This window comes from Rhinatrema bivittatum, chromosome 5, assembly GCF_901001135.1.
Source record: "Rhinatrema bivittatum chromosome 5, aRhiBiv1.1, whole genome shotgun sequence".
NCBI classification, from domain to species: Eukaryota; Metazoa; Chordata; class Amphibia; order Gymnophiona; family Rhinatrematidae; genus Rhinatrema; species Rhinatrema bivittatum.
The window spans coordinates 209,071,280-209,099,020 of record NC_042619.1 but is presented as its reverse complement, the minus strand read 5'-3'; the positions used below and the strand labels follow the sequence as shown (position 1 = coordinate 209,099,020).

The window sequence follows — 27,741 nt, the reverse complement described above, 5'->3', positions numbered from 1 at the left end:
GCTAATATTTGACTTCATGAATTATTTAGATAGCCAATATAGAGCCAGATTTACAGAACGCAGGGACGGAAATTTTTACAACAGTGAGAATTAATAGCTATTAATAGTAAGGAAACCTCAAGCAATTAGGAAGCCATTTGTAGTGGATTGCAGTCTATGTGTGAAGTTCTGTCTACTTTTCCTGTTCATTCAATGATAATTTTAAATAGCTAATGAGGGCACTGAAGGTCAAGGAGATTGGACTAACAGTACATTTGTGACTTTTGTTTTTGAGAGCTCTGGTCAGTGCAGAATGAGCTAAGAATGATGATGTCTGAATCTAGGGTAAGCTGTAGGTTGGATTACTGCTGCATCAGTTTGTTTTGAAAGTTGCAAAGCTTTAGATCTCTTCCCCCACCACGCCAACCTTCTTCCCCTTGCTGGCATTTTTCAATCTGAACATGAAACATTGCTCAAGAAAGTGCTAGAAGGGCAGTATTACCAAAATATGCTCCTGAAATTACTGCTATGCCTTCCCACAAAATTCACACCCATTAACCTCTGCAGGCCATTCTTATCTGCAATGAGGAAAAAACAGAACACAGGCAGGCTCCTTCCTTCTGTTTAAACGTGCAAAGCTTCAACTTCAGTGAGAGCTGTTGCAAGGTAACTTCCAGTGCTCCGCTCAGAATACAATTTGAAGAAGAACCAAGCAAAGCTATAGCTTCCTGTGCCCAGGAAAATGGGCACCAGAGCAAAACAGACAGGGAGAGAGAGAGAGAGAGCAAGAGGGTGACATCTATCTCATCTGCCATCCATAGAAAAACAAAAAAATAACTGAGCTGAACCAAGCTGGCCCCAAGATGCATCCGCGAGCGTGCTTACTGCAGTGTTCATTTCTGGTATGCTCTGAAGCGCGTCTGTGCCAGACGCATGATAGCAAAGTTCTGAATCCGTGCATCAAGGCTCTATTCCAAGACCATTTGCAAGACATCCAGCGTAAATAAATATTCAGGATCCTACCCAGACTGGCGACCCTGCTGCGCTCCCCTGCTGGAGTTCTTCTGGGGGCAAGGAAGGCTGCAATACATTCATTTTGTTTATTATTTAAAGACTTAACAAAATTTCCTTGAGCCAGCCTGAGGGGGCTTTCAGTGGAAACTTGCACCTCTCGTGGTATCCGAAAGGAAAAAGCTGTGCTAAACACAAGAGAATTAGCAGCTATTACACCGAAATGCTGAGGAAACCTCATACTTTAATAAAACTATCTCGAATAAATATGAAATGCAGTTTCTAACTTCTAAGCTTCTGGTTGTGGAGAAGGAGGAGTTGGAGGCCAAACTATCTCATCCTAAAAACCACAGAGTTGATGTTCCAAATGTTGGTTCTTGTCACGCAAGTGGCCTTGGTTATGTTCTTATGTTCTCCAGTCACAAGCTGCTAAAACTTTTGCAAAGCAAAGCTGGCAGCTGGAAAACGAAGCCAGGACAGTGCCCCCCTCACCCTTGGAAGATCTCTCCAGTCTGTTTCCAGTTCAGTCAGGAGGCGTGCGGCGCACGAGAAACACGGCAGCTAAAATGCAATAGCCAGTGCCTGGCACCTCCACTCAGTGGTTTCCAGGCCCGATATTACTCACCTCACAGAGCTTCCAGTGAAGTTTTCTTCTTTTTTTTTTTTTTTTTTTTTTAACATCTGCATTATTACTATAGGACTAAGTGGAAGAGAACTCAATAATTTATGCCTTGTTGGCTTATTTCAAGCAGTAAGGCACTTCCAATGCTCGGGTTTTGTTTGCATTGATTTGTGCTCTGTGGAAATACTGCTTCTGGGGTCTGGATGTTGATGTTGATTTATTAAGTGTCAGGTTTAATTTATCCCGCTTCAGCTTTCACGTTCCTCTGGTCCTGACTCTCTATTTTAGGGATGAGTAGAGAGAGCAGCACCTGTTTTCTCTGATCTGAATGATCTGACGGGTTGTATTTTCCCTCTCCTGGGAGTAGTTGCTGCCTGTGCGTTTGCTGGCTCTTTCTGCCTTGCTGGGGATAGGACTTCTCATCACACACGTCTCTTTCTTTTTTCTTGTTTGCTTTTTTTTTTTTTTTTTTTAACATAAACTCGGTCTCTTGATTAAGGGGAGTCCGTCCGACTTACTTTATAACCTGGAAGTAGGCTATGGCTGAAAGTGGACATCCAGAGGATCAGAGGGAGGAATCTGGAGCCGATGAATTCAGTGATATCATCAAGACCAGATCTGGTAAAAGCCAATCTTGTATTTTAACCTGGGATATAAGTATACAGAAACAGAAATAAATCCGTAATCAATCCCCACCTCCTACTTTCCCTAAGCTGAGGTGTCTTTGAATCTCTTCTTGCTGTGTAACCAAGGTGGTTTCCATGGCTTTTCTTTCAGTCCCACATCCACACGCTGCTATATCCTTCAGTGCTGCTAGGTCTGGAAAGCCAAATCAGGGGAAGCTTTGCAGTCACTCCTGGTGCTCCCTTTTCACTCAGCAAGACATCCTGCCCTGATCTGGGGTTGTAGAGCTCTCAAACTCCGATCATTGCCCTTTTAGCTGGAATGAGGGTTCCTGCTTGCAATGCAGACTCACAATGTCATCTTGCCATCATGATGGTTTGAAAGAAAGGCTCGCGTTGGGAGTCATTGCCTGCTTAGCGTGCACGTATCCATTGGAAGAAAGTTGTTGACAGGACAGGAAGATAACTGGTGGTTTTACGTTTTTAAAAGGCACGACATACTTTTCTGCGCTGCTGTTCTTAATGATTTAAAATGTGGCAGGTAAATGACAGGACAGCAATTCACCGATAGTTTAGAACTAGACGGCATTGGAAAAAAAAAAGTTTTTTATTTAGTGGTTATAAACAGAAGCAGTTGGTTTGGCTAAGAAATGTGTTTTGCAGAAGAGGTTGGGGAAACACACAGATATCTGTTTTTTTTAAAGATGAACAAAGCAAGCACAAGCAATTGGCTGCATTACTCTCTTCTCTCTACCATTTACATTAACCATTTCTCGGTAAACTGGGAATTTTAGTGTACGTGAGTCCTTTAATTGAGCAATTCCACACTTAAGAAAAAAATAAGTGTGCAAATGGCTAGGATAGGGGCAACATGGCCAATTGCTTGGTCATCTGCTTTGCTCACTTTTGTATGAAGGAACTCTCACTGGTTTGCATGCTGCGAGGAGCTCTCAATGTCCCGGCAGGCATGTGAAAGGTTTTAATGACATTTGTACCATGTGGGGCAAGCCACTGGTGCTTTAAATGGATGTAACTGTAAATGTTCCATGTAGGATAAGGTTTCACTGCTCTGGCTGCCTCTGCTTCACCTTGGAATCAGATCAAATAGTGAGTTGCAAAGGTATTTATAGGTTACTCAAAATTGACTTCTTTGCAGAATAACTATCCCTTCTATATATGGTTGAAGCATGTGCCCAGGTATTTTTGAAATGAGGTATAAATGGGCTTGGTCCGATACTGGACACACACTGTCAGGTTTCATGGCATGGGGTAAGGGATACGTTTCTCCTGTGTACCACTTACTAGAGAGCTACAAAGTGCCACTTTAGGGAACTGGAGAACACATTTCGGCCATTTCACATGAAAAGTCAATGAACACTTTAGGAAGTCAGGCTACTTCCTTACATTCCATATTTGTGGTAGAAAACAGTTTCACATCTCCAGTATCAGGAATCTCTTTCAAAATAAAATTGCAGCTGCTTATAATTTCCCAAATGTGTGAATTTAATTGCTGGCGTGATCTGCAACTTTTTTTTTGTTATAATTCTTTTCTCCACATCTGATAACTTTTTTTCATTTGGGACAATTGTTCTTTTGAGCTACAAAAAAAAATCTAAATGAAATGTTATCCATAAATATTGTCATATTTGTATCTAATAATACAGCTTGTAGCAACAATTTGATGAATCCTGTTTCTATATGTGATAGTGGTATTTCAGAATGTGAAGTAATTGCTTCTCTAATTTGTGCATGGCTAAGTTTTTCCATCTCTGACACCTGCAACTTTTGAAGCCATTAAGACTGATACTGTGATGGATGTAAAATAGATGGATTAGAGAACAAAATAATTTTTTCTAGATAAAAGAACACTAGGGACATTAATCTAGTTTATAATAATTATTATTATTAATAATAAGCATCTTGCTCAGTTGTACCAACCATACCATGAAATTTTGGTAACTGCTATGAGGTGTAACTTTAGATGTCATACAATGGCGCCGGTCTGGATAGTCATTGCTTATGGTTATCTGGGTAAGGTGGGGCACACTAAGAGAAGCATTCATCCAAATGTAATTAATAATGCTACACCCTATTATGAATTTAATTAAAAAGGAACACCAGTTCCAGAAACCTAGAAACCAGAATGAGTTCCTTCAGCATGTTCAATATATTTTTGCACATTATCATTTCCCGGCATATTAATTTGATGCCCTATGGTTATCTTAACTCTTCAGACAAACTTGGATCTCATGGATCTGTTCCCCCGAGCTCCTCTGTTTGTGTTCTAATCTCTTCTGAGGTTTCACCTTTGTCTGTCCACATGCTTTTCTCTGAAATCTTCTCTCACAGGCTTGGGATTTAATATATTTATTAGCATCATTTATAGGATACTATCAGGGGCGGTTTGCAGGAAAATATCAGCCCGGGGGATTTTTTCAAAACCAGCCTACAGGATATCTGTCTGACTCCCTTGTGCACGTTCCCTGCAACATGTGTTTCAACAATTCCCAAAAGCATGCCAAATTGACCCGTCATAGATACATCATGTGACCTGGAGCCTGGCAAAATTGAGCCAAAAAATCTCCAACATAAATTTCACATTTTCCTTAAATAACTAAGGGACTGAGCACACTTTTTAACCCGCAGTTGGACGCAGGTTGTGTAGGCACGTCCACAACCCCTTATGTTGTAAGGGATTAGTGCCTCCACAATGTGCATCCAACACGCCAAGAAACTAATAGCACTCATCACATGCAAATGCATGTGAATGAGGCTATTAGTTATTCACTTCACATGGAGTAAAAAAATGTGTGTCCAAAAAGTTGTACAGAAAAGCAGAAAATACTACTTTTCTGTACATCCTCCGACTTAATATCATGGCGATACTAAGTCAGAGGAATAAAAGATTTAAAAAAAAAAAGTTTTAAAAAAGTGCCGGTGGTCCGGTTCGGGAAACAGATGCTCAGTTAACCAGCGTCCATTTTCCCAACCCGTGGCTGTGCGTCGATTAGGAAAACGGAAGCCGATAAATTCAGCGCCTGTTTTCTTAACTGGCGAACAGCTGAACTCTCCCAGTCACCCACTATCAAGAAAGCATTAGGGACGCGCAATCAACCCTAGCGCCTCCTTGACAATGTGACCCCTAATTAAAATATTGCATGGCGCTCCCAGGAGAGGTGCCTGGGGGCGCATTAGGAAAGCATGCGCTGAACACTCAGCGCCTTTCAGTGCATTTTTTGTAATCTGATGAAAGGCAGAACCACTTTTGTTAATTTTTCTAAAAAATGATAATGGAGAGAGAGGGCAATAGTTTAGTTTGATAAAGATGCATTGTTAAGAAAGGACAGGAAATTACAGTTTAGAAGAGTATAAGAATCAAGCAAGGAAGTTAGAAATGAAGGAATGGATGGAAGAGAGAACAGAGATATACTTAAGAAGGTCAGAGGATAGAACAAAGGTAGGATACAAACTTAGTAATAGCGTAGATCGGAGGAGGAAAGAGGAGCGAAGTTAGAAATGGTTTGGAAGGAAGGTTGAGGTGAAGTTTATTGAAAAGGGAGGCTATGGTGATCAATGTTCCTGATAATTTTTGAAAGGTTACATGAACAAAAATTTTCTTTTGTGTAACTTCTTATAAACTGAGTTCAAATGTGTATACTATGAGCCAGTACAATGCAAATAAAATCAGGATTTCTTGTGTGCACTATGTTTGCCATTTGCATCAGGTTCATGATCTGGGTGCACGCACGCACGCACAGATCATGAACACGGATGATGATAATCTCTATTCTAGTTTTCAGAACTCTAAAGAGCAAAAAACTCTTCAGAGTTTCTATGGAAACTGATTGAAAATCCAAATCCAAACAGGTTTGGTTTATAGTGGTATACAAAACTGATTACCTTCTTATGTGCAGGCTTAAGTATTTCCTCTAGTTCTTTGCATCCCGTCTTACTGAGTGGTAGTGAGACAAGAGATGTGAAGCTTTGAAAATAGGTTTGATGAAAATTCTTCAGATTTCCTGTAAAGTTCACTGGTGATATGCCTGGTCCGCAGGACATTAGCCTTTTGGAGATGCCTCTCTACATAGTCAGGGGAAAGCAAAGTGGGAAGAAACTCAGATATAATGAGTAGCAATTACACTAAGGAACATAAACAAAAAAAATGCAAAGAAAGACATGCAATGTAGCCAGGAAAGACCAAGACTGGGGCAAAATGACAGACACTACTCAGGTAACAGAAAAACAGCACATGCCTTTCCATTGCATTCGAAAGAGAACAATGTCAAAATCACAGAAAGAAAATGACCCCCTTACATTTTCAAATATAGCAAAAAAGCACTAATCAGAGTTTCTTCTTGTTCTAGTTTTATCTTAATTGGCTTTTAAACAAAAAATGTGCAAAGACCAAAACATAGGTAAAAGAACATACAGCCAGGATTTATCATCAAGAAGAAAGTATATAAGAACAAAATTTACATAAAATTCAATTACTCAACGTCCACATTATGGAGCCTTTAAAGGAAAATAACAAAAAGCAAAATACTACTAAATGCATGTACTGCTGCCAATTAAACAAACCATTTTGATGTACCCCTAATCAGATTTACTTCCTAAATTACAGATGTAGTATATATAGATCTGTCCGAAATAACGGTTTCCGGGTGGGAGGGATCAATGAAAGTATATCTATCCCCTGGAGGGTATTCAAGCATTTACAAAGAAATTTTAAATAAAATAATCCCACCAGAGCCTGGACCTTAGATTTTAAAGACAAAATGACCTTCACCTCAACTGTGTCTCTCATGAGACATCTGGAAACATCTGCATCGTGGCCCCATAGAATTTCTCTGTCTTGTGTGCTTAAAGTATTGACAGAAAATCAATTCTCTATTTCAGCTATAAAAGTGACAATGAGTATAGCCTCTTATAATATCTTGGGAATCTATTTAAAAAGCTGAAGCATTAGAGCTGTCAAATGATGTAAAAACATCTATTCCCCTTTCCTCAGCAACATGCCTTTTGCCTTTTAATTTCAGGAATATAAAAACATTAGCAAGAGAGGGGCCGTCCAATCTTCTGCATCGAATGTCACATGTATGATTTTTTTTTACCACCGTTGAGAGGTTGTATGAGTGCACCCACTTTAAAGAGCTCCTGGTTCTCAGAAAATGAGTCCAATCTCTGGAGGCTAGAGTGGCAGACCTGAAGAAGCTGAGGCAGAGAGATATATAGATGAGACCTTCAAGGATAGAGTAACCAAGTCCCAACTCCAGACTGGCAGTTCTAGTGCCGCCTTAGATCAGGAAGGTCTTCTGATCCTGTAGCAAGGGACTGCTCTCCAGGTGATGCATTGTCCTCTCAAACCAAGGACGAGTTTCCCAGGGCTACTGCCCAAGAGGGAAGGGTTACGTTGGCCGTCATATTTGATGATTCAATTCTTAGGAATGTAGATAGCTGGATGGCTAGAGGACTTCAGGACCACCTCATAACTTGCCTATTTGGTGCAAAGGTGGCGGATCTCATGCATCACCTAGATAGGATTATAGACGATGTTGGGGAGCAGCTGGTTGTCGTGGTACATGTGGTCACCAAAGACATAGTAAAATCTGGGAGGGAGTTTCTGGAAGTGAAATTTAGGCTCTAGAAAGCTAAAATCCAGAAATTCCTGGGTGGCATTCTCTGCAATGCTCCCTGTTCCACGTGCTCTGAAATCTCAATGCGTGGATGAGATGATGGTGCAGGGAAGAGGGATTCAGTTTTGTAAGGAACTGGGCAACCTTTTTGGGAAGGGAGATACTTTTCTGAAAGGACAGGCTTCACTTTAACCAGAGTGGAACCAGCCCCTGGTGCTAACTTTTAAAAAGGAGTTAGAGCAGCTTTTAACCTAGAACAAGGGGGGAAACAGACAGTCACTCAGCAATGCATGGCTCAGAGGGAGGTATCTTCGAAGAATACTAATGAAACAGGAGAGTTAGGGCATTCTAACAGAGAGGTTCCAATAAAAGCAATAGTTCATGTGCCTATAAGTAAAGAATCACTTAAGCTAAAGGATTCCAAATTATCTGTTACAACTGAAAACAGATTGTTAATACAAACAAAAACACATAGTATAATTTTATAACCTATCATTAAAATCATCCATTGTACCTGAAGACTGGAGGATGGCCAATGTATATTGGCCATCCTCCCTGGATGCCTCCCTGGATGCCTATATTTAAAAAGGGCTCTAGGGATGATCCGGAAAAACTATAGACCAGTGAGTTTGTCTTCAGTGCTGGGAAAAATAGTGGAAACTATTCTAAAGAACAAAATCACAATACATATAGATAGATATGGTTTAATGGGACAGAGCCAGCATGGCTTTATCCAAGGAAGTCTTGCCTCACAAAGCTGCTTCTTTTTTTTGAAGGGGTTAATAAACTTGTGGATGATGCATATAGGGAAAAATAACCCATGCTATATTTACACAATGTTAGGTTCCATATTAGGAGCTACCATCCAAGAAAGAGATCTAGGCGTCATAGTGGATAACACTTTGAAATCGTCGGTTCAGTGTACTGCAGCAGTCAAAAAAGCAAACAGAATGTTGGGAATTATTAGAACGGGAATGGTGAATAAATCAGAAAATGTCATAATGGCTGTATTGCTCCATGGTGAGACCACACCTTGAATACCGTGTACAATTCTGGTCGCGCATCTCAAAAAAGATATAGTTGCAATGGAGAAGGTACAGAGAAGGGCATCCAAAATGATAAAGGGGATGGAACAGCTCCCCTATGAGAAAAGGCTGGAGAGGTTAGGGCTGTTCAACTTGGAGAAGAGACGGCTGAGGGGGGACATGATAGAGGTGTTTAAAATCATGAGAGGTCTAGAATGGGTAAATGTGAATCGGTTATTTACTCTTTCAGATAATAGAAGGGCTAGGGGGCACTCCATGAAGTTAGCATGTGGCACATTTAAAACTAATTGGAGAAAGTTCTTTTTCACTCAACGCATAACTAAACTCTGGAATTTGTTGCCAGAGGATGTGGTTAGTTCAGTTAGTATAGCTGAGTTTAAAAAAGGATTGGATAAGTTCTTGGAGGAGAAGTCCATTACCTGCTATTGATTAAGTTGGCTTAGAAAATAGCCACTGCTATTACTAGCAACATTAACATGGGATATACTTAGTTTTTGGGTACTTGCCAGGTTCTTATGGCCTGGATTGGCCACTGTTGGAAACAGGATGCTGGGCTTGATGGACCTTTGGTCTGACCCAGTATGACAATTTCTTATGTTCTTTTCTCTAGAGGGCAAGTTCTCTACGTTGCTCAATTTGCAAAACTTCTATTGTACATTTCCTAAATAATTAAAGCGGGGATTTGAAGGGTTTTGGCCCTCAATGTATTTTCCAATGATTCCATTTTAGAATGCATATTAGTGGCTATCGATGATTGTAGAGGTGGAGACTATGAGATCTCCACCAAGTGGCCCTAGTCTCTACCCTTTAATTTTAATCCATCTGCATTGTAGGTTATGCCAATCAACTCTGCTTCTTCCCCAAGGGCTTGCAGGAATAGGCAGTCTTTTAGCTGGGGGGGGGGGGGGGGGGGGGTTAGACCATGTGACTAGGATGCCGTGTAGTTTTGATTTCAAGAAGGAAGGACGTGTTTCGCTGTGCTCTCCAGAGTTAGGCCCTCAACTGAGAGATACTGCCCTGCCAGTTCTTGTTGATATGCTGGAGGAAAAGAGAAGGAAACAGGGATTTTTGTAATTTTTCCTAGACTGAAAGTCAGGATTTTGGCTGGTTTGACCTACATCTTCTGGGAAGCTGTAAGCTCCTTTTGATCCATCAAGAGGAGGCTGTAGTGCCCAGCAAGTGAAATCCTTTTTGTTTTATTTCTCTTTTGTGGGAAAATTGTGTTTTTGCTCTCTCTCCCTTCTTTGCCCAGTGAGAGAGCTATTTTTCAAAGAGGAGTTTGGAGAAGAAGAAGCCCACCAGGAGACCCCCAACCGGAGTTTCCACCATGGGACACAGGACACAGGCAGGTGAAGATCGGCAGTGCCCTTCTGGAAATCAGGGACAGTGTGAAAGGGGACATCTGCTCTGCTTAGGACACCCCAGCCCCTTGAGACAGACATTCATGCCACAGGATGGATGGATTACAAGTTCCCAGTTTCAGTAAAGACGGGACATTTCCACAGAAGGGTACATTAAAGACCAGGAATCTGGATCTATTTGGACATTTAAATTACACGCTTTATTGATTTTCTTCCAATCAATATCAGTAAATATTATTTTGAACGCCCATCCAGCGAGTTCTACCTGTTTTGTCCAGGTACCTGTCCCGAAGAGCAAGATTAACACACACACACACACAAGGTTTCCCTCGCCTAGGCCACGAAGGTTATCCTTCAACTTCACAGAAAGAACCCCCTCCTGGGAGAAAGAAGAATTGGGGGGGGGGGGCGGAAACAGACGAGGTAGCCCACATAAAGAAATAATTTTATGGCCCTTTGGAATCATCATTATTTCCCAAAAAAGGATTACATATTTTAGTTATAGATTCAGAGAAAGTAACACATTGCTTGTCCTTATTTAAAACTCTAATGTCCAATTCTGTCAACTTAGATTCAATTCTACAGAAAATGCAAATAATTGAGCAATAGATTGACTCATAGTAGCTTCAAGTACTGACGACAACTTTCCAGATATCTTTTAAAGTTACTTCTGTAGATTCAGGCAAACACTCAACGGAGCATTCACCACCACTGGGACAGGGACATTTCCAACTACAGTCCTCTTCTCTCCTATTGGAGTAGAGCTGTCTACGGCACCACCAACACTGGATGAGGAGTCCAAAGGCACCAGAGCAGGAGTGGAAGTTTGCATCAAACCACTGTCCACAGTTCTGGATAATGGCGTTAGAGGAGAAACCACAGGCAAAATCTGTTCATATCTTAAAGAATTCACACTTTACAGAGCTATGTCTGTCTCCATGGCCTGTGGTAGAGGAAATAGGGCAGGGTGAAGGGGAAAGAGCTACAAAGCTCAGAGAGGCCTCTCCTGAAGATTCCCTCGATACATAACCAAACTGTGCAGCAGGTCGAATTAGCTGATTGTCAATTGACTCTCTCATAGTCACACGGAAAACAAGAGAAGAAGAGGTCTTCCCGTTTCTTTTCCTCTCCCAATGAAAATGTTTCCCGCAGGGTGTCATAAGAACATAAGAAAATGCCATACTGGGTCAGACCAAGGGTCCATCAAGCCCAGCATCCTGTTTCCAACAGTGGCCAATCCAGGCCATAAGAACCTGGCAAGTACCCAAAAACTAAGTCTATTCCATGTTACCATTGCTAAGGGCAGTGGCTATTCTCTAAGTGAACTTAATAGCAGGTAATGGACTTGTCCAATGAAATAGAGTCAGAGAAGGACCCCAAGTCAGGCAGTCTTCCTCCCGCTGGGTGGAATCGTGGGATACGGTTGTTAGGGATCTGCTGCTCGAGTTAGCAATCTGTTAGCAAACTGCTGCTGGATGCTCCTGTAAAGGGAGGAGTTAGCAATCTGTTGTGGGATTGGCTGCTAGAGAGAGCAATCGGATAGGATCCTGCTACTGGACACTCCCACAAGGGGAGGAGCCAGCAATCTGTTGTAATACTGGTAGCGGTTAGCAATCTGTTGCAGGGTCTGCGATGCGGATGGGAGGAGCGAGCAGATGCGAATAGCAATCTGATGGAAGTCCCTCCTCTAAGGGAGGAATAGCAATCTGTAGTGAACTGCCTTCTATGGGTCTGCTAAGGAATGGCAATGTTAATGTAGACTGCAGAGTTGGCAATCCTTACCAGCGGAGTACTGGAGATGGTGCTCAGCTGGACAGAAAGTAAATAGGTAAATCCTTGGGCCGATGGCAGATGACAGCGCCCTCAGGAGGGCGTCCCGAGAGGGACCACTGGCTAGGCTGGAGTATGGAGACAGATACAGATAGTTCTTTATTAGATAAGCAGTATAGCCACCAGAGGTGGCAGTAGTGAGCTGGTATGCCCAGCAGGGATGAAGTCCCTCAGATATTGGAACTGCGATTCCCAGGTTGCTGAGCTGCAAAGAGACTGCAGATAGTGAATAGACAGGATATGCAGATATACATAGCCAGTACTAGATGATAACTCACATAAGGTCTTGATATGGCTCAGTAGTTGGAAAGGGTTAGGCTCTCGAGGAGCGAGTACCTGGTTCCAGGGAAGCTCTGAGAGAGCAGTGGTCACTCACACTAATCTGTATCTGGAATAGCTTCTAGTCAATAGAGAATCTTCAGAGTGTTCAGGAACATAGGCCCTGGAGGAGCGAGTGCCGGTTCCTATATACCATCTGAAATAGTAACTCACAATGTCTGTACCTGCGATGGCTTCTGGGCAAGGAGAATCTTCAGAGTGTTCAGGAACATAGGTCCGCAAGGAGCGAGTACCGGTTCCTGTCTGTAGTCTGAGATAATAACTCACAATGTCCGTCTCTTGCGATCGCTTCTAGGCAACGGAGAGTCTTCAGAGGGTTTAGGAACATGGGCCCTCGAGAAGCGAGTACCGGTTCCTTTCTGTAATCTGAAATAGAGAAAGAGAATGAGGCTCCCGAGGATCGGGTACCCCTGGTAGGTCCGGAAAGGCAATGCTGCAAGAGTGAAGCAGGTCCGTAGGAATCCCAAAAACACTCCTGTGGTGCAAGGTAGTCTTTGGACAGCCAAAGCTAGTCCAATTGGAGTCCTTGCTAACTCGAGTTGTTAGCAAAAGAAAAGACCTTTTATGTTGGAAGCGGATGACGTCAATACAGGGGGACGCCCCTGAGGTTCGCGCCCTTCCTGGTACATACTTCGGAGCGCGCATGCCCCACATCATCAGGAACATGGCGGATCCGCAGCGTCGAGCCGGCCCGGGGACGCCGGGGAGAAGCGGCATGGGGACACCGCGGCATCAAGCCATCCATCAGGCAAGGAGGGAGTCACCACACAGGTAGAGAGGGTGGAGCGAGGGCGAAAGCAGGCACGAACGCAACAACGGCAGCAGGTCTCAGCAGGCAAGCTCGCTCTCCCTCCACAGGGTGCCCGATGAAATAGTGTCCGAGAAGGACCCCAAGTCAGGCAGTCTTCCTCCCGCTAGCTAGAATTGCAGGATACGGCAGCAGGTCTCAGCAGGCAAGCTCCTGAAATATCTTTTTAAAGATCTGCAATAAAATGTATCTGTTATTATTACTTGTCTGCCCTATTACTTATTTGGATTGTGAAATCTTTAGACGAGAGGCATAGTAACCATGTAATTTATTTTATAAAGCACTATTTATGCTAAAAGTGTTATTTAAATACATATTATAAAGTAAATAAGATGTTCAGTTCCATTTTGCACAATCTGATTGCTTTAAATCCGAGGCATTAATTCTCTAGAGTTGTCTTATTACTTTTAGCTGTTTATTATCTCTGTGTTTTCAGTCTCTCCTTAGAAATGTTCCTGAATCATACCCTAATACAATTCTAACAGTAAGTTTTTTCTTGGCATAAAATATCAATTATACCTTTTGGGAAGAGCAATTACTGACACTGCCTCAGACCTTCAGATCCTCAAACATAAGACACGAACCTCCATGACCTGTCCATTAATGATTACTATTCCAGTAGCAGGTATGAGCATGTAATTAAGGAACACAATACCAAGATGATCAGCCCCTTTTCATTTTGGAAAGATATATGAAAGAAATACGCACTCTCTCCTCATGATAAAAACTTGAAAAGATCTCTTCTGTTAAGACAGTTTTGCCATAAGACGTGCAATGTAAGGTTTGTATGAACACGACACCCTAATGGATTGTTGCATGAACCACTAGCCAACCAATAATTTCTTATTGAATGTTATTCTCAAAATTGCTCCCTTCCATCTCTTGATTTGAATGGTGAATTTTTATTTCTTTTGGGGAGCATGACCCCTGCTATACTGTTGGAAATTAGTTTTAGCAAAGTGAACCACAAAGAGGCATGCACTAAACTCTCTTGTGCCAGGAAAATCAAGACCCAGTGGATTTGCCACAGCTTTGTTTCTTACATCCTGCAGATACAAATAATAAGTGCAAGGTGATGCATATAGAGAAACATATTGCTATAGTTACATGATGTTAGATTCCATATTGGGAGCTACCACCCAGGAATGGTCTACGCGTCATAGTGTGCTGCAGCAGTCAAAAAAGCAAACAGAATGTTGGGAATTATTAGAAAGGGAATGTTGAATAAAATGGAAAATGCCATAATGCCTCTGTATCGCTCCATGGTGAGACCGCACCATGAATACTGTGTACAATTCTGGTTACCGCATCTCAAAAAATTATAGTTGCGATGGAGAAGGGTGACCAAAATGATAAGTAGAATGGAACAGCTCCCCTATGAGGAAAGACTAAAGAGGTTAGGATTATTCAGCTTGGAGAAGAGACGGCTGAGGGGGGATGTGATAGAGGTGTTTAAAATCATGAGAGGTCTAGAATGGGTAAATGTGAATCAGTTATTTACTCTTTCGGAAGAAGGAGTAGGGGGCAATTCATGAAGTTAGCATGTGGCACATTTAAAACTAATCAGAGAAAGTTCTTTTTCACTCAACGCACAATTAAACTCTGGAATTTGTTGCCAGAGGATGTGGTTAGTGCAGTTAGTGTAGCTGTGTTTAAAAAAGGTTTGGATAAGTTCTTGGAGGAGAAGTCTATTAACTGCTATTAATCAAGCTGACTTAGAAAATAGCCACTGCTATTACTAGCATCAGTAGCATGGGATAGACTTAGTTTTTGGGTACTTGCCAGATTCTTATAGCCTGAATTGGCCACTATTGGGAAACAGGATGCTGGGCTTGATGGACCCTTGGTCTGACCCAGATGGCATGCTCTTATGCTCTTAATATTCTAACCATTAAGTACAGAATTTGGTTTTCTATTTTTCTCTATGCAGTGTTTTGTTCCTAAGAAAGCTTTCAAAAATGCTCTTTTCTCTTAAAGTATCCCTCAGGCATTAGACGTCACTTTGAAAAAATGAGAGCTCTGGCTTGCCTCGGTATGCTGTGTCCCTACGGTTCATGCCTGATTAAATCCCTTTTTTGCACAGCATTTTATAATCCTCAGTGTTATGCAGGACTGTTGTGAGGCTAAACAGTACTTGGGGTGGTGAGGGGGTAGAAGTGTTCCCTCCAATTATTGCAGTTGGCCGAGGGTGTGGGGGGGGGAGTCTGCCTTTGATGATATGGCCGGCTGATCCTCCTCCAATGAAACTTATTCCCCTCAGAGCCAGCCAGGTCTGCACCTGTCTTGCCTACCCCTTCCCATGTCCCTAATATGAGTCCCATTTTCGGCAGTAAGCTGAAGGTCTCATTTCTATGCAGGGTTTTTGGCAGCAGATGGACATTAGGAAGGGGCAGCACAAAGTCCATTGTGAAGCATTTACAAAAATCTTCTTTTAGTTGCCTTTTCGTGCACCATTTGGGACTTTTGGTTCTGTGTCTCTTGTACCCGAGTCTTGAGATTAGCACTTTTGGTATGTTTGGTGGAAGCTTTCACTTGTACAGTTTGTTTTTTTCTGTGAAGTCTCAGCAAGTGAAATCTTTGGATGGAAGGTGAAAGCCTACTTGTACACTTTCTCTCCCCCCATGTTATTGCCCTGTTTTGTTTTTACCTAAAACTGAAATCTGGTCTATGACGTTTCTATGTATCGCATTTTCTAGAAACTTTAGCATTTGTGAGGGTTAATTTCCCCTGCTTTTGTGCTTTTCCCTTCCGCAGGTTAGGTGCTTTCTTAGCTTAGGATCATGCCGCAACTTTCCGTGGGTAGGTTGGGAAGAACTGAAGATTTGTGTGAACAGTGATGCAGCGGAGCATAGGAGTGAAATCTTTGCATGAAGTAATGAAAACCGCTGGCCTAAGCAATAAATGAACATGGTTTCCAAAGTCTGGGGACAAATAATCCCAAAACAATTTAACGCAGTGCCTCACTTCCAAGACTGGTTGTGATTTTCAGTGTGGCCCATCCTCACTTCTTCATTCCAAAAGCACAGAAGGACAGCATAAGAACATAAGCACCTCAATGTGAATCGTGGTAACGGGAACATTATAAGGTGTTTAATTCATTCTTATTGGTGACACTTTATGAGGTTTATAGAATATCATGTACAGTAGGTTCTCTCTAAAGACCAAGATCCACATTGGACAAATGTAGGGCTTCCTACAGAACAAAACTCACCATGAACCTAAAACTGGTTCTCCAATTAGATTTAAATGTCTTTGCAACAACATTCGGAGCGCACTGTTAACCCGCATTTGGACACACGTTTGACGAGCTAGCTTTACCCCTTATTCAGTAAGGGGTAACAGTGCGCCGAAAACGCGCTTCCAACCCCCCCGAGACTAATAGCGCTTGCAACATGCCAATGCATGTTGATGGCCCTATTAGTTATGCCCACGCGATTCAGAAAGTAAAATGTGCAGACAAGCCGCACATTTTACTTTCAGAAATTAGCGCCTACCCAAAGGTAGGCGTTAATTTCTCTCGGCACAGGAAAAGTGCACAGAAAAGCAGTAAAAACTATGTAAAAACTGCTTTTCTGTACACCCTCCGACTTAATATCATGGCGATATTAAGTCGGAGGTCCCAAAAGTTACAAATAGTTAAAAAAAAAAAATTTTAATTTTTAAATGGGCCCGCGGCTCGCAGGTTGAAAACTGGACACTCAATTTTGCCGGCGTCCGGTTTCCAAACCTGTGGCTGTCAGCGGATTTGAGAACCGACGCCGGCAAAATTGAGCGTCGGCTGTCGAACTCGCTGAATCGCGCGCCCGCTCTCCCACGATTTTTACTGTATCGGCCTGTTTGTCTTTATCATTGTAGCTTCCATAATGTACAAGATGTTGAAAACCACAACAAAAAGCTGTTGACGTCCAGAAGAATAGTTGTATGATAAGACTCAAGGTCAAATGCAGAAGAGAAATGGCGACCTTCTAAAGCAATGGGATGGTAAATTCGCATTAAGAGATGTTATGGCGGGCCTGGCTGGAATTTCACCTCTGCTGCTACTTTTACCAGATTTCCTGGCATGCCACTCTGTCTGCTCTACCACGCCAGCACCATAAATATTTTCAAACATTGTGACCCAGCTGTGCTGATCTTATGCATTTGGAAAATGCTCACAGTACTGGCATGGTAGAGTAGTTGGAACAGGATGCTGGTTGGGATGTGTTCACATCTCATCCTGTGGCACATTCGTTGGGATGGATTGCCCAACCTTGTTCTATAGTGTGATTCTACAGGAGTACAGAATCTCCTTTTGCACAACCTGGATTGTTTTAGGCGGTCTAGATTATTGCACAGGCTGGTTCCTGTAATATTTATGTAATGACGCCTTGACAATCCATTTAAACTCCTCAACATTAAATATACCAGTATTTGAAGCTGAAAGACTTTAATTGTGTCTTACAAAATTGGACCAAAAGACAGTGGAATAAATTCTGTATATAATAATTAGTGCAACAAAGTGCTTCACTGGATTCGGTAGCAACATAACATAACATAGTAATGATGGCAGATAAAGACCAAATGGTCCAACCAGACTGCCCAGCAAGTGGTCCATGATAGTAACTGGTGCACTATACAGGCTATCCTTATGCCTTCTGTTAATGGTAGTAACTGCTGCTCCATGCAGGTTACCTCCATGCCTTCTGTTAAGGGTAATGATTGCTGCTTCATGCAGGTTACCTCCATACCTTCTGTTAAGGGTAGAAGTTGCTGTTCTGTTCAGGTTACTCCTATGCAGAAATGCTAAACCTAAAGTTAACATAGTTACCCCTTTTCTTCATTACCTTTAGTCTTTAGGGAATCGCAATGTTGATCCCATGCCTTTTAAATTCATTTAATGTTTTTGTCCTCACCACCTGTTTTGGGAAGGCATTCCAGGTATCCACCACCCTCTCTGTGAAGAAGTACATTCCTAATGTTGGTTCTGAGTTGACCCCCCTGGAATTACATAGTGGCCCCTAGTTCTATTGTTTTCTTTCCAATGGAAAGAGTTGGAAGTTTGTACATCATTAAAACCTTTCAGATATCTGAAGGTCTGTATCATATCTCCCCTGTACCTCCTCTCTCCCAGAGTATACATATTCAAATCCTACAGCCTCTCCTCATAGGTTTTCCGGTACAGACCCCAAACCATTTTGGTTGCCCTTCTCTGGACCGCCTCCATTTTATCTCTGTCCCTCTTGAGATATGGGCTCGGGCTCCAGAACTGAACACAGTACTCCAGATGAGGCCTCACCAAAGACCTGTACAATGGGACTATCACTTCCTTTTTCTTACTGGTTATTCCTCTCTCTATGCAGCCCAGCATTCTTCTGGCTTAAGCTATCACCTTGTCACATTGCTTTGCTGCCTTCAGATCACCAGACCCTATCACACCAAGATCAATCTTTAGGTTCATGCACATCAGTTATTCATCCCCTTCACATACAGCTCTTTTGGATTACCGCACCCCAGATGTATGACTTTGCACTTCTTGACATTGAATCTCAGCTGCCAAACTTTGACCAAGTTTTCTTAAATCTTTTTTCATTCTCTCTACTTCTTCAGGCATGCCCACTCTGTTGCAGATCTTAGTATCATCTGCAAAAAAGCAAACTTTTCTTTCTAACCCTTCTTTCTAACCCCTCCGCAGTGTCGCTCATGAAGATCCTGAACACAGCCGGTCCCAAGAACTAGTTTGCCTTAGACAGTCAGGGATAGAAAAGATGGCTGACTTGCTGAAACTCCATTCCTTGGAAGGGTTGGTGTAGTGAAAGCCATAAATTTCATATTTCATCTCTCATGTTCTCCCTTGTTGTGATTATTGGGATACTGGAGCAGAACTGCTCCATTGTTCTATCCAAAAGAAGCCAATTACTCAAATGAATTCACATTGTAAGTCTTACTTACAGGTTTTGGAAACAACCTACCCAGTCTGAATTTGGAAAAGTGTAATCTAATTTGGGAATCATGTTGGTCTTTCTGAAAGCACAAAGCTGCATTGTATTTTTCTAATGCATCTAATGTGGTTAAACTCTCTTCTAGTTATGCTATCTGCCACCTCTGGTATTGAATGCTCGATTTTCTTTTATTGTATGTGCTGTTGGTAACTCTTTTTCTGCTTGGGTATCTGAAGTAATAAATAAAGAGTTTATAAATCTCAACGACTTGGCAGTCTTGAAGGCAAAGCCAAACACTTTTTGTGTTACTGAGTATTTTCTGTCTTCTGGTTTAGCTTTATCTATTTAGATATATATGCCTTCCCCTACTGCAGATACAAGTAGGTGCATAGAAGCCCCATGCATGTAATTTTATAGTGTATATAGGGTGACCAATTTTTAAAAAATCCATTTCCATAGGTAAAGCACTGTTTTGTCTTTTGAAAATGATCCTACCTGTATCTATGAGAGACTTGCTTAGTAGAAAGGTTCTCTATCCTGATCCAGGGGTCCCCCAGTCAGTTGGGTTTCTCAGGATATCCGCAATGAATATGCATGAGATAGATTTGCATGCACTGCCTCCATTGTATGCAAATTTATCTCATCCATATTCATTGCGGATATCCTGAAAATCCAACTGGCCTGGGGTACCTCAGGTCAGGTTTGGGAGCCACTGGCTTAGTACATCTGGCACAGGTCTGGTAAAGAGAGAGACTTTATTGGCAGGCTGCTATAAATGTGCAGTAACTTTGTAGCAGGTGTAAGTGTATTAGCCTAAATAAAATGTTTTAGGGTAAAATTCAGCTTTCTTTGCCTAATGCTGTTAACAAGACATTGCCATCATAAGTCACTGGCTTGATTAATTGACTAAGCTAAAATTTCGAAATGGCTGCATTGACAGGCAGTGAATACTGAGGCCAGAGCTGCAGGGCCACTTCTTAACTAGGTGATCTTCTGTGCTATAGAAATCTCTGCTGTCAAGAGAATCCTTTGACTAATTATAATATCTTGAGACATTCAGACAGGGGCACCCTAGGAGCAACTGCAGCAAACCTGCACAGTGCTGGAGGCAGACTAGGACTCATCAATTCAGAACATTTTTCTTGCAAGCACTGAGCATAAGTACCGTAGTTTACCATTTTTTGCTATATTTAGAAGTTTGGATTATTATTTCAGATTAGGCAGCACGCATGGTAGCATCAATGAAGTCAATTTTTGTGATTTTGTTTGTCTGTTTAAGATTTTTTTTTTAAAGTATTTCTCTTGTGTTGTTTTCCTTTTGACAAACCTCCTGTTAGCTCCTCTGGGATGACCTAAAGACTTTGTTTTCTTTTGAGAGCTGGAAGGGGGGAACATCTGTGAGGACCAACCACACAGGTCCCTTCCAAATGTCTGTCATCTCTCTTTTCTTGCTCTCTCTCATCCTTTCTATGTATTTGAAGAATTGCCTCTTCTTTGTCAGTCCCTCTCCTCCCTACCACCTCTGGTATCATCACCTTCTCCTCCTGTCCTTCCCCACCTATCCCCCAGCATCATCACCTTCTCTTCCCTCTCTATCCCCTGGTATCAACATCTTTTATTCACTTTTGTTTCCCCTCCACCCCCTGTATCATCACCTTCTCTTTCATTTTCTCTCCCCTCACCCCATGGTATTATAACTTTCCCCTCCCTTCTCTCTCCCTCCACCCTGCTAGAATCATCACCAACACCTTATCCCAACCCCCTCTGCTCTCTCCTTCCATCCCCTGACATCATCTCCATCATCTTCCCTTTCCTACCCTCTCCTTCCACCCCTCCCCCGATATAATCTCCATCAACCTCTCTCCTTCCCTCTCACGCCACTCCACTCCTCCCCTTGCCAATCACCTTCCCTTTTCTACCCTCTCCCTTCCTTGGCATCAGTACGTTCTCTTTCCATCCTTTCCCTCTCCCCCAACACCCCCAGCTTCCTAGCAAATTCAGCTGTCTCTTCCAGCAGCATTTACCTGGTGCTGCTTCTTTCTTCTCTGCCTGTTTCCCTCTGTAATGGGAACTGCAAGGGGCCAGCAGGACTTGTGAGACTACTGGGTCCCCAATGCCTTGTCAATTGCAGAGGAGAGGAGAGTGGGCAAAGGGGAAAGCAGAAGCAGCAGCAGCAGCAGATAAACGCTGCACTCTGTCTCCCCCTTCTGGTGGGAGGATGTCCTGCAGGACAACTGTTGGGGGAAGAGAGAGGGAAAATTGCCACGGCACACCAGAGCTACAGCTACGGCACACTAGTGTGTTGCGGCACATCAGTTGGGAAACCTCTGCACTACTTTACCCCTCAAAATGGGGAGTGGTGCTCCTCCCTAACACACTGACTCTCTCTGATATCACCCAAGGGCAGTGTCTGTTAAGACCCCTAGACATACTGAGGGCACCTATACCAGCTGAAGCCACATCTTGTATACTTGTATGGGGCAGGGACATTTTCTTAGGTGCAAAAAATGGCACCCCTTTTACACATTCATTGGATATGGACATCAAGGGATCTCTGGAGAAAATGAATATGTATTTGGGGACCATTTGGCACTGGGCATTAGAAAACTATCTTAGGTTAAATCCAGATAATCCTGAAGTCCTGGTTATTGGGGACACCACTGCCTCAGTATTTACAATAGCAAGGAGGTTGGGAATTTGGGTGTTTATCTGGATGATAGTTTGAGCCTGGAATCCCATAGTTCCAAAGTCCCAGGAATCATCTTATGGCAGCTTTGGCTGATCAAAACCTGAGGCCTGGTTTGTACTCAGCATAACTAAGACATACAAATGTGTGAAATAATTAAAAATCAACCTCCAATCAGGCAGCTTTGAGTTTGATGGGATTTCTGGATTTTACTCAGACTTACTGGGGAAATTGGTTAGAACTTTGCTGGTAGATCTGGGGGGAAAAGATGAAAGAAATTTAAAAAATTTGAAGTAGTTTTTCAAAATAAGCTCCAGCTTTACTTTGAAAATATCAGAATTGGATCGGAAATTTGCATCAAAGATTTAGGAAATCCAAAGCAAATTTTTCAGATCATCTGAGGATTCCTTCCAAAAAGGTTTTGCTGAGTCATTTTACCCTAGCTTCAAAGGATTTCCAGAAGTTCAATGAACTTCTTTTGATGATGTCTGCACATCTCTCCTCTCGCCTACAGAGCTATGGGACCAATGTACTCAAGTGTACTGCTATCGGCTGTTAAATGAGCATTAACATGGTGTTTATCATGAATATTAATAGCCAATGTTAATGGCATGCAAATAAGGCAGACAGATAAGTGCATGCATTCATGTATTGCGCAACCATTACACCTCCCTGAGATATAGTTAACTTTTTTGCATTAAAGTATCTGCGAAGCAATTAGCACAAGCACTTTTTCTCTGTGCTAATAGGTAATGAGTTGTTTTGCATACTTTTTGCATTACCTCATTAGCATAGTTTTTGCATTAAAACTCTTGCAAGCTAATTTATGCACATTAAAAGCACTCTGTATGCACACAAATTAGATCACATGCCTTGACGGTGCTTTTAACGCACATTGAACGCTTGGGAAAGCAGTAACACACTGGCTCCTAGGTCATACCATATGTATCCAGACAATGCACTGCTGGATCTCCCACTGTGAACGTCACGTTTCTGGAACCTGCCAAACCAAAGTGTTTGGCTTTGGTTCCAGGAGCAGAATCTGGCAGTGGCAACCGTCTGTGCACCCACGTAGCTGCAGAGAGCTGCCTTTTTTTCCCCTACTTGACGTGTAGAAGGAGCACGTTGTGCCTCTGACCATCCATTCCTGAAGGCACTGTAAAGTCATTACTAATCAGATAATGAAATATAATTAAAAAAGGGCCGCTTTCATTGGAATTTTCATCTAAATTACAGCCAGAGGAAAACGGAGCTCCCTCATTAAATTCGGAATGGGATGTAATGAGAAAGCTGAAGAACCCTTGTGGTTTTTAAGCAGGCTTTAAAGTTGCTCTGTTTTCGTAGGTGAAGCACAGAGAATTTTCTTTAACAGAGACATGCAGAAACGTTATATGGCATATAAACTAAGATGTTATATTTTATGTATGTGTGAAATAAAAATACAAGCTGTCCAGCAGAACTAGTCTTTCCAAATGAGATTGATGTTTGCCAGGAAACCATTTTACAATGGACTAAAATGCGAAAGTATAAACTTTATAGAGTTAAAAATACTATATCGGTAATGCCATATCATAAAGGTGTTTTATTACATAACCACTAAATGGCCTGGTTTACTAGCACCGGCCTTTCTTGGCTACTCAGTCTTTTATGAGATAGTAAGACTGTGCCTCTGTATGAAAGCTCTTTTACTGAAAGCTACACTACATTGCTTTCAAAGAATTGTTAGCAGTGATTCCATTGGAGAAAAGAACATAAGAACATAAGAAATTGCCATGCTGGGTCAGACCAAGGGTCCATCAAGCCCAGCATCCTGTTTCCAACAGAGGCCAAACCAGGCCACAAGAACCTGGCAATTACCCAAACACCTAGAAGTTCCCATGCTACTGATGCAATTAATAGCAGTGACTATTCCCTAAGTAAACTTGATTAATAGCAGTTAATGGACTTCTCTTCCAAGAACTTATCCAAACCTTTTTTGAACCCAGCTACACTAACTGCACTAACCACATCCTCTGGCAACAAATTCCAGAGATTTATTGTGCGTTGAGTGAAAAAGAATTTTCTCCGATTAGTCTTAAATGTGCTACTTGCTAACTTCATGGAATGCCCCCTAGTCCTTCTATTATTCGAAAGTGTAAATAACCGAGTCACATCTACTCGTTCAAGACCTCTCATGATCTTAAAGACCTCTATGATATCCCCCCTCAGCCGTCTCTTCTCCAAGCTGAACAGCCCTAACCTCTTCAGCCTTTCCTCATAGGGGAGCTGTTCCATCCCCTTTATCATTTTGGTTGCCCTTCTCTGTACCTTCTCCATTGCAACTATATCTTTTTTGAGATACGGCGACCAGAATTGTACACAGTATTCAAGGTGTGGTCTCACCATGGAGCGATATAGAGGCATTATGACATTTTCCGTTTTATTAACCATTCCCTTCCTAATAATTCCTAACATTTTATTTGCTTTTTTGACTGCTGCAGCACACTGAGCTGACGATTTCAATGTATTATCTACTATGACGCCTAGATCTCTTTCTTGGGTGGTAGCTCCTAATATGGAACCTAACATCGTGTAACTACAGCTAGGGTTATTTTTCCCTATATGCAACACCTTGCACTTGTCCACATTAAATTTCATCTGCCATATGGATGCCCAATCTTCCAGTCTTGCAAGGTCCTCCTGTAATGTATCACAGTCTGCTTGTGATTTAACTACTCTGAATAATTTTGTATCATCCGCAAATTTGATAACGTCACTCATCGTATTCCTTTCCAGATCATTGATATATATATTGAAAAGCACCGGTCCAAGTACAGATCCCTGAGGCACTCCACTGTTTACCCTTTTCCACTGAGAAAATTGACCATTTAGTCCTACTCTCTGTTTCCTGTCTTTTAACCAGTTTGTAATCCACGAAAGGACATCGCCTCCTATCCCATGACTTTTTAGTTTTCGTAGAAGCCTCTCATGAGGGACTTTGTCAAACGCCTTCTGAAAATCCAAATACACTACATCTACCGGTTCACCTTTATCCACATGTTTATTAACCCCTTCAAAAAATGAAGCAGGTTTGTTAGGCAAGACTTCCCTTGGGTAAATCCATGTTGACTGTGTCCCATTAAATCATGTCTTTCTATATGCTCTACAATTTTGATCTTGAGGATAGTTTCCACTATTTTTCCCGGCACTGAAGTTAGGCTCACTGGTCTATAGTTACCCGGATCACCCCTGGAGCCTTTTTTAAATATTGGGGTTACATTGGCCACCCTCCAGTCTTCAGGTACAATGGATGATTTTAATGATAGGTTACAAATTTTAACTAATAGGTCAGAAATTTCATTTTTGAGTTCCTTTAGTACCCTGGGATGCATACCATCCGGTCCAGGTGCCTTGCTACTCTTTAGTTTGTCAATCTGGCCTACTACATCTTCCAGGTTGACAGTGATTTCGTTCAGTTCGTCTGACTCATCACCCCTGAAAACCAACTCTGGAACTGGTATCTCCCCAACATCCTCACTAGTAAACACGGAAGCAAAGAATTCATTTAGTCTTTCTGCAATGGCCTTATCTTCCCTAAGAGCCCCTTTAACCCCTCGGTCATCTAATGGTCCAACCGACTCCCTCACAGGTTTCTTGCTTTGGATATATTTTAAAAAGTTTTTATTATGAGTTTTTGCCTCTATGGCCAACTTCATTTCAAATTCTCTCTTCGCTTGTTTTATCAATGTTTTACACTTAACTTGACAATGCTTATGTTTTATCCTATTTTCTTCAGATGGATCTTTCTTCCAATTTTTGAAGGATGATTTTTTGGCTAAAATAGCCTCTTTCACCTCACCTTTTAACCATGACGGTAATCGTTTTGCCTTCCTTCCACCTTTCTTAATGCGTGGAATACATATGGACTGCGCCTCTAGGATTGTATTTTTAAACAATGTCCAAGCCTGTTGAACACTTTTAACCTTTGCAGCTGCACCTTTCAGTTTTTTTCTGACTATTTTCCTCATTTTATCAAAGTTTCCCTTTTGAAAGTTTAGTTTTAGAGCTGCAGATTTACTTATTGTCCCCCTACCAGTTATTAGTTTAAATTTGATCATGTTATGATCACTGTTGCCAAGTGGCCCCACCACCGTTACCTCTCTCACCAAATCCTGTGTTCCACTAAGAATTAAATCTAAAATAGCTCCCTCTCTTGTTGGTTCCTGAACCAATTGCTCCATGAAACAATCATTTATTACATCCAGGAACTTTATATCTCTAGCAAGTTTGTCCTCTGGGAGTGAGCTGGTAGAGGTGGTAGAGGTGGCCCATGAACTTGGTGAGTAGAAAGTGAGTGGTTTCTACAACAGGTGGTCCTTTGCATTGATTTTACTTCTGAATGGCTTCTCGAAGCTTATTTTGGGCATCCTGCTTTTTTTTTTCAGGGTTCGAATAAGACATAGGTAGTCTCAGGGTAATGTTTCCATGTACCTTGCTTTCATGAAGAGGCTTCAGATCTCGGATCCAGAAGAAACGGGTGGTTCAGAGGATGGAATAGGGTGGGGCAGCAACTGACAGGCCAGAAGTGATGGGGACCAGGAGTGGAAATCCAAGAACCAGGAACCAGGCATTGCAGGGCTAGGAAGCAGACAAGGCAATCCAGAACCCAGGAACTGAGCAGGATAATCCAGGGGCCAAAAACCAGTAAAATCAGTCCAGGCACAACAATCCAGGGGTTAGGAACCAGAGAAGGCAAGCAAGGAGACAGCACCAGCAACGTTATGTCTTTTCCTTCTGACCTTGTGACCTGCTCCTTGATAGGATTCCAGCCTCTCTTGTTCTAATCATTGTTTCCTGGGAATGAATCCTAGGAAACAATGATTATATACCAGGTTTCTACTTCCCTAGTCTTCTTGTGTGAACTGCTTAGTCTCCTGCTTCTGATCCTGCTGCTTACCGGTTCAAATACTGGAGATCCCAAGAGCCTTTAACACTAACAGTGCATTTCAAAAGTTAATGGAAACAAACAAAATACAAACATATATTATCAAACTTATTTGAGAAAGGAGGGGTGTGGATGTCAGTAAATCTGTTTTGTAGTTCAGAGATTCTAGAATTGTACAGCCGTATCAGGCTTCCAATAAGAGTTGAGTGAGCATGGTTAATAGCCAAACATCAGTCAGCACAGGGAGGAGGCCAGATGTTTTCAATAACAGCACCACTAACTTTTGTGGCTGTGTGGATTATTGCAAATCTTGATAACAAGGCATGGAAGGATGCGTGGGTGTTGGATTAAGTGTAGGTCTTGTGAGAATCATAGAGGAAGACAGCAAGTCCTGACATGGCCTTCCAGGATAAGTGGTGGAGGCCAGCACAGTAAGAGATTCTGGACCTTCTTAGGACAGATATGGAGGTCAGGTAAAAGACATGGGGAGAGGGGGGAAAGGGGATTGGTTTGCATATGGGAATTCATATGCTCATCTGGAGTGTTAGAAAACTAGAGGAAGAATCTCAATGGGGCAGTCTGGATGGGCCAATTGGAGTTTACCAGTTGCCATTCATAACTATGTTTTAGGTTTCCAAGTGACTTTGATAACTGGCTCTAGCATATTCTAATTACTTTTAAAGTCTCATTTTATATGAAGAGGAATGCATGGAAGAATGTTTGTTCAGACTGTAATTACCAAGGCTATTCCAGTTTATGTGAACATGCAATAAAACGATGGTTCTTCACTAGAGTTAAATAATCCTGCCCTTTTAAATATTAATCTGTTTACTTTTTTGCATCCAAATCCTTCCCTTCTATTTGAATTACTGTATGTTCTGATGGCATGCAGTGTTTAATACAATTTGATATACCGCCCTGCATAAAACAAAACCATAAAACATTTTTAAATAAAAAATGT

At 42.0% G+C, this 27,741-nt stretch overlaps 1 protein-coding gene across 1 annotated transcript in view; it reads left to right on the top strand.

Moving 5' to 3' along the window:
- Positions 1–2,127: 2,127 nt before the first annotated feature.
- DMD (dystrophin) overlaps positions 2,128–27,741 on the top strand; it is a 3,148,630-nt gene continuing 3,123,016 nt past the window's right edge. The window contains exon 1 of the mRNA XM_029603105.1: positions 2,128–2,233. Coding sequence (XP_029458965.1) covers positions 2,152–2,233 — 82 coding nt within the window. The 5' untranslated portion in view covers positions 2,128–2,151. The remainder of the gene's footprint in view (positions 2,234–27,741) is intronic.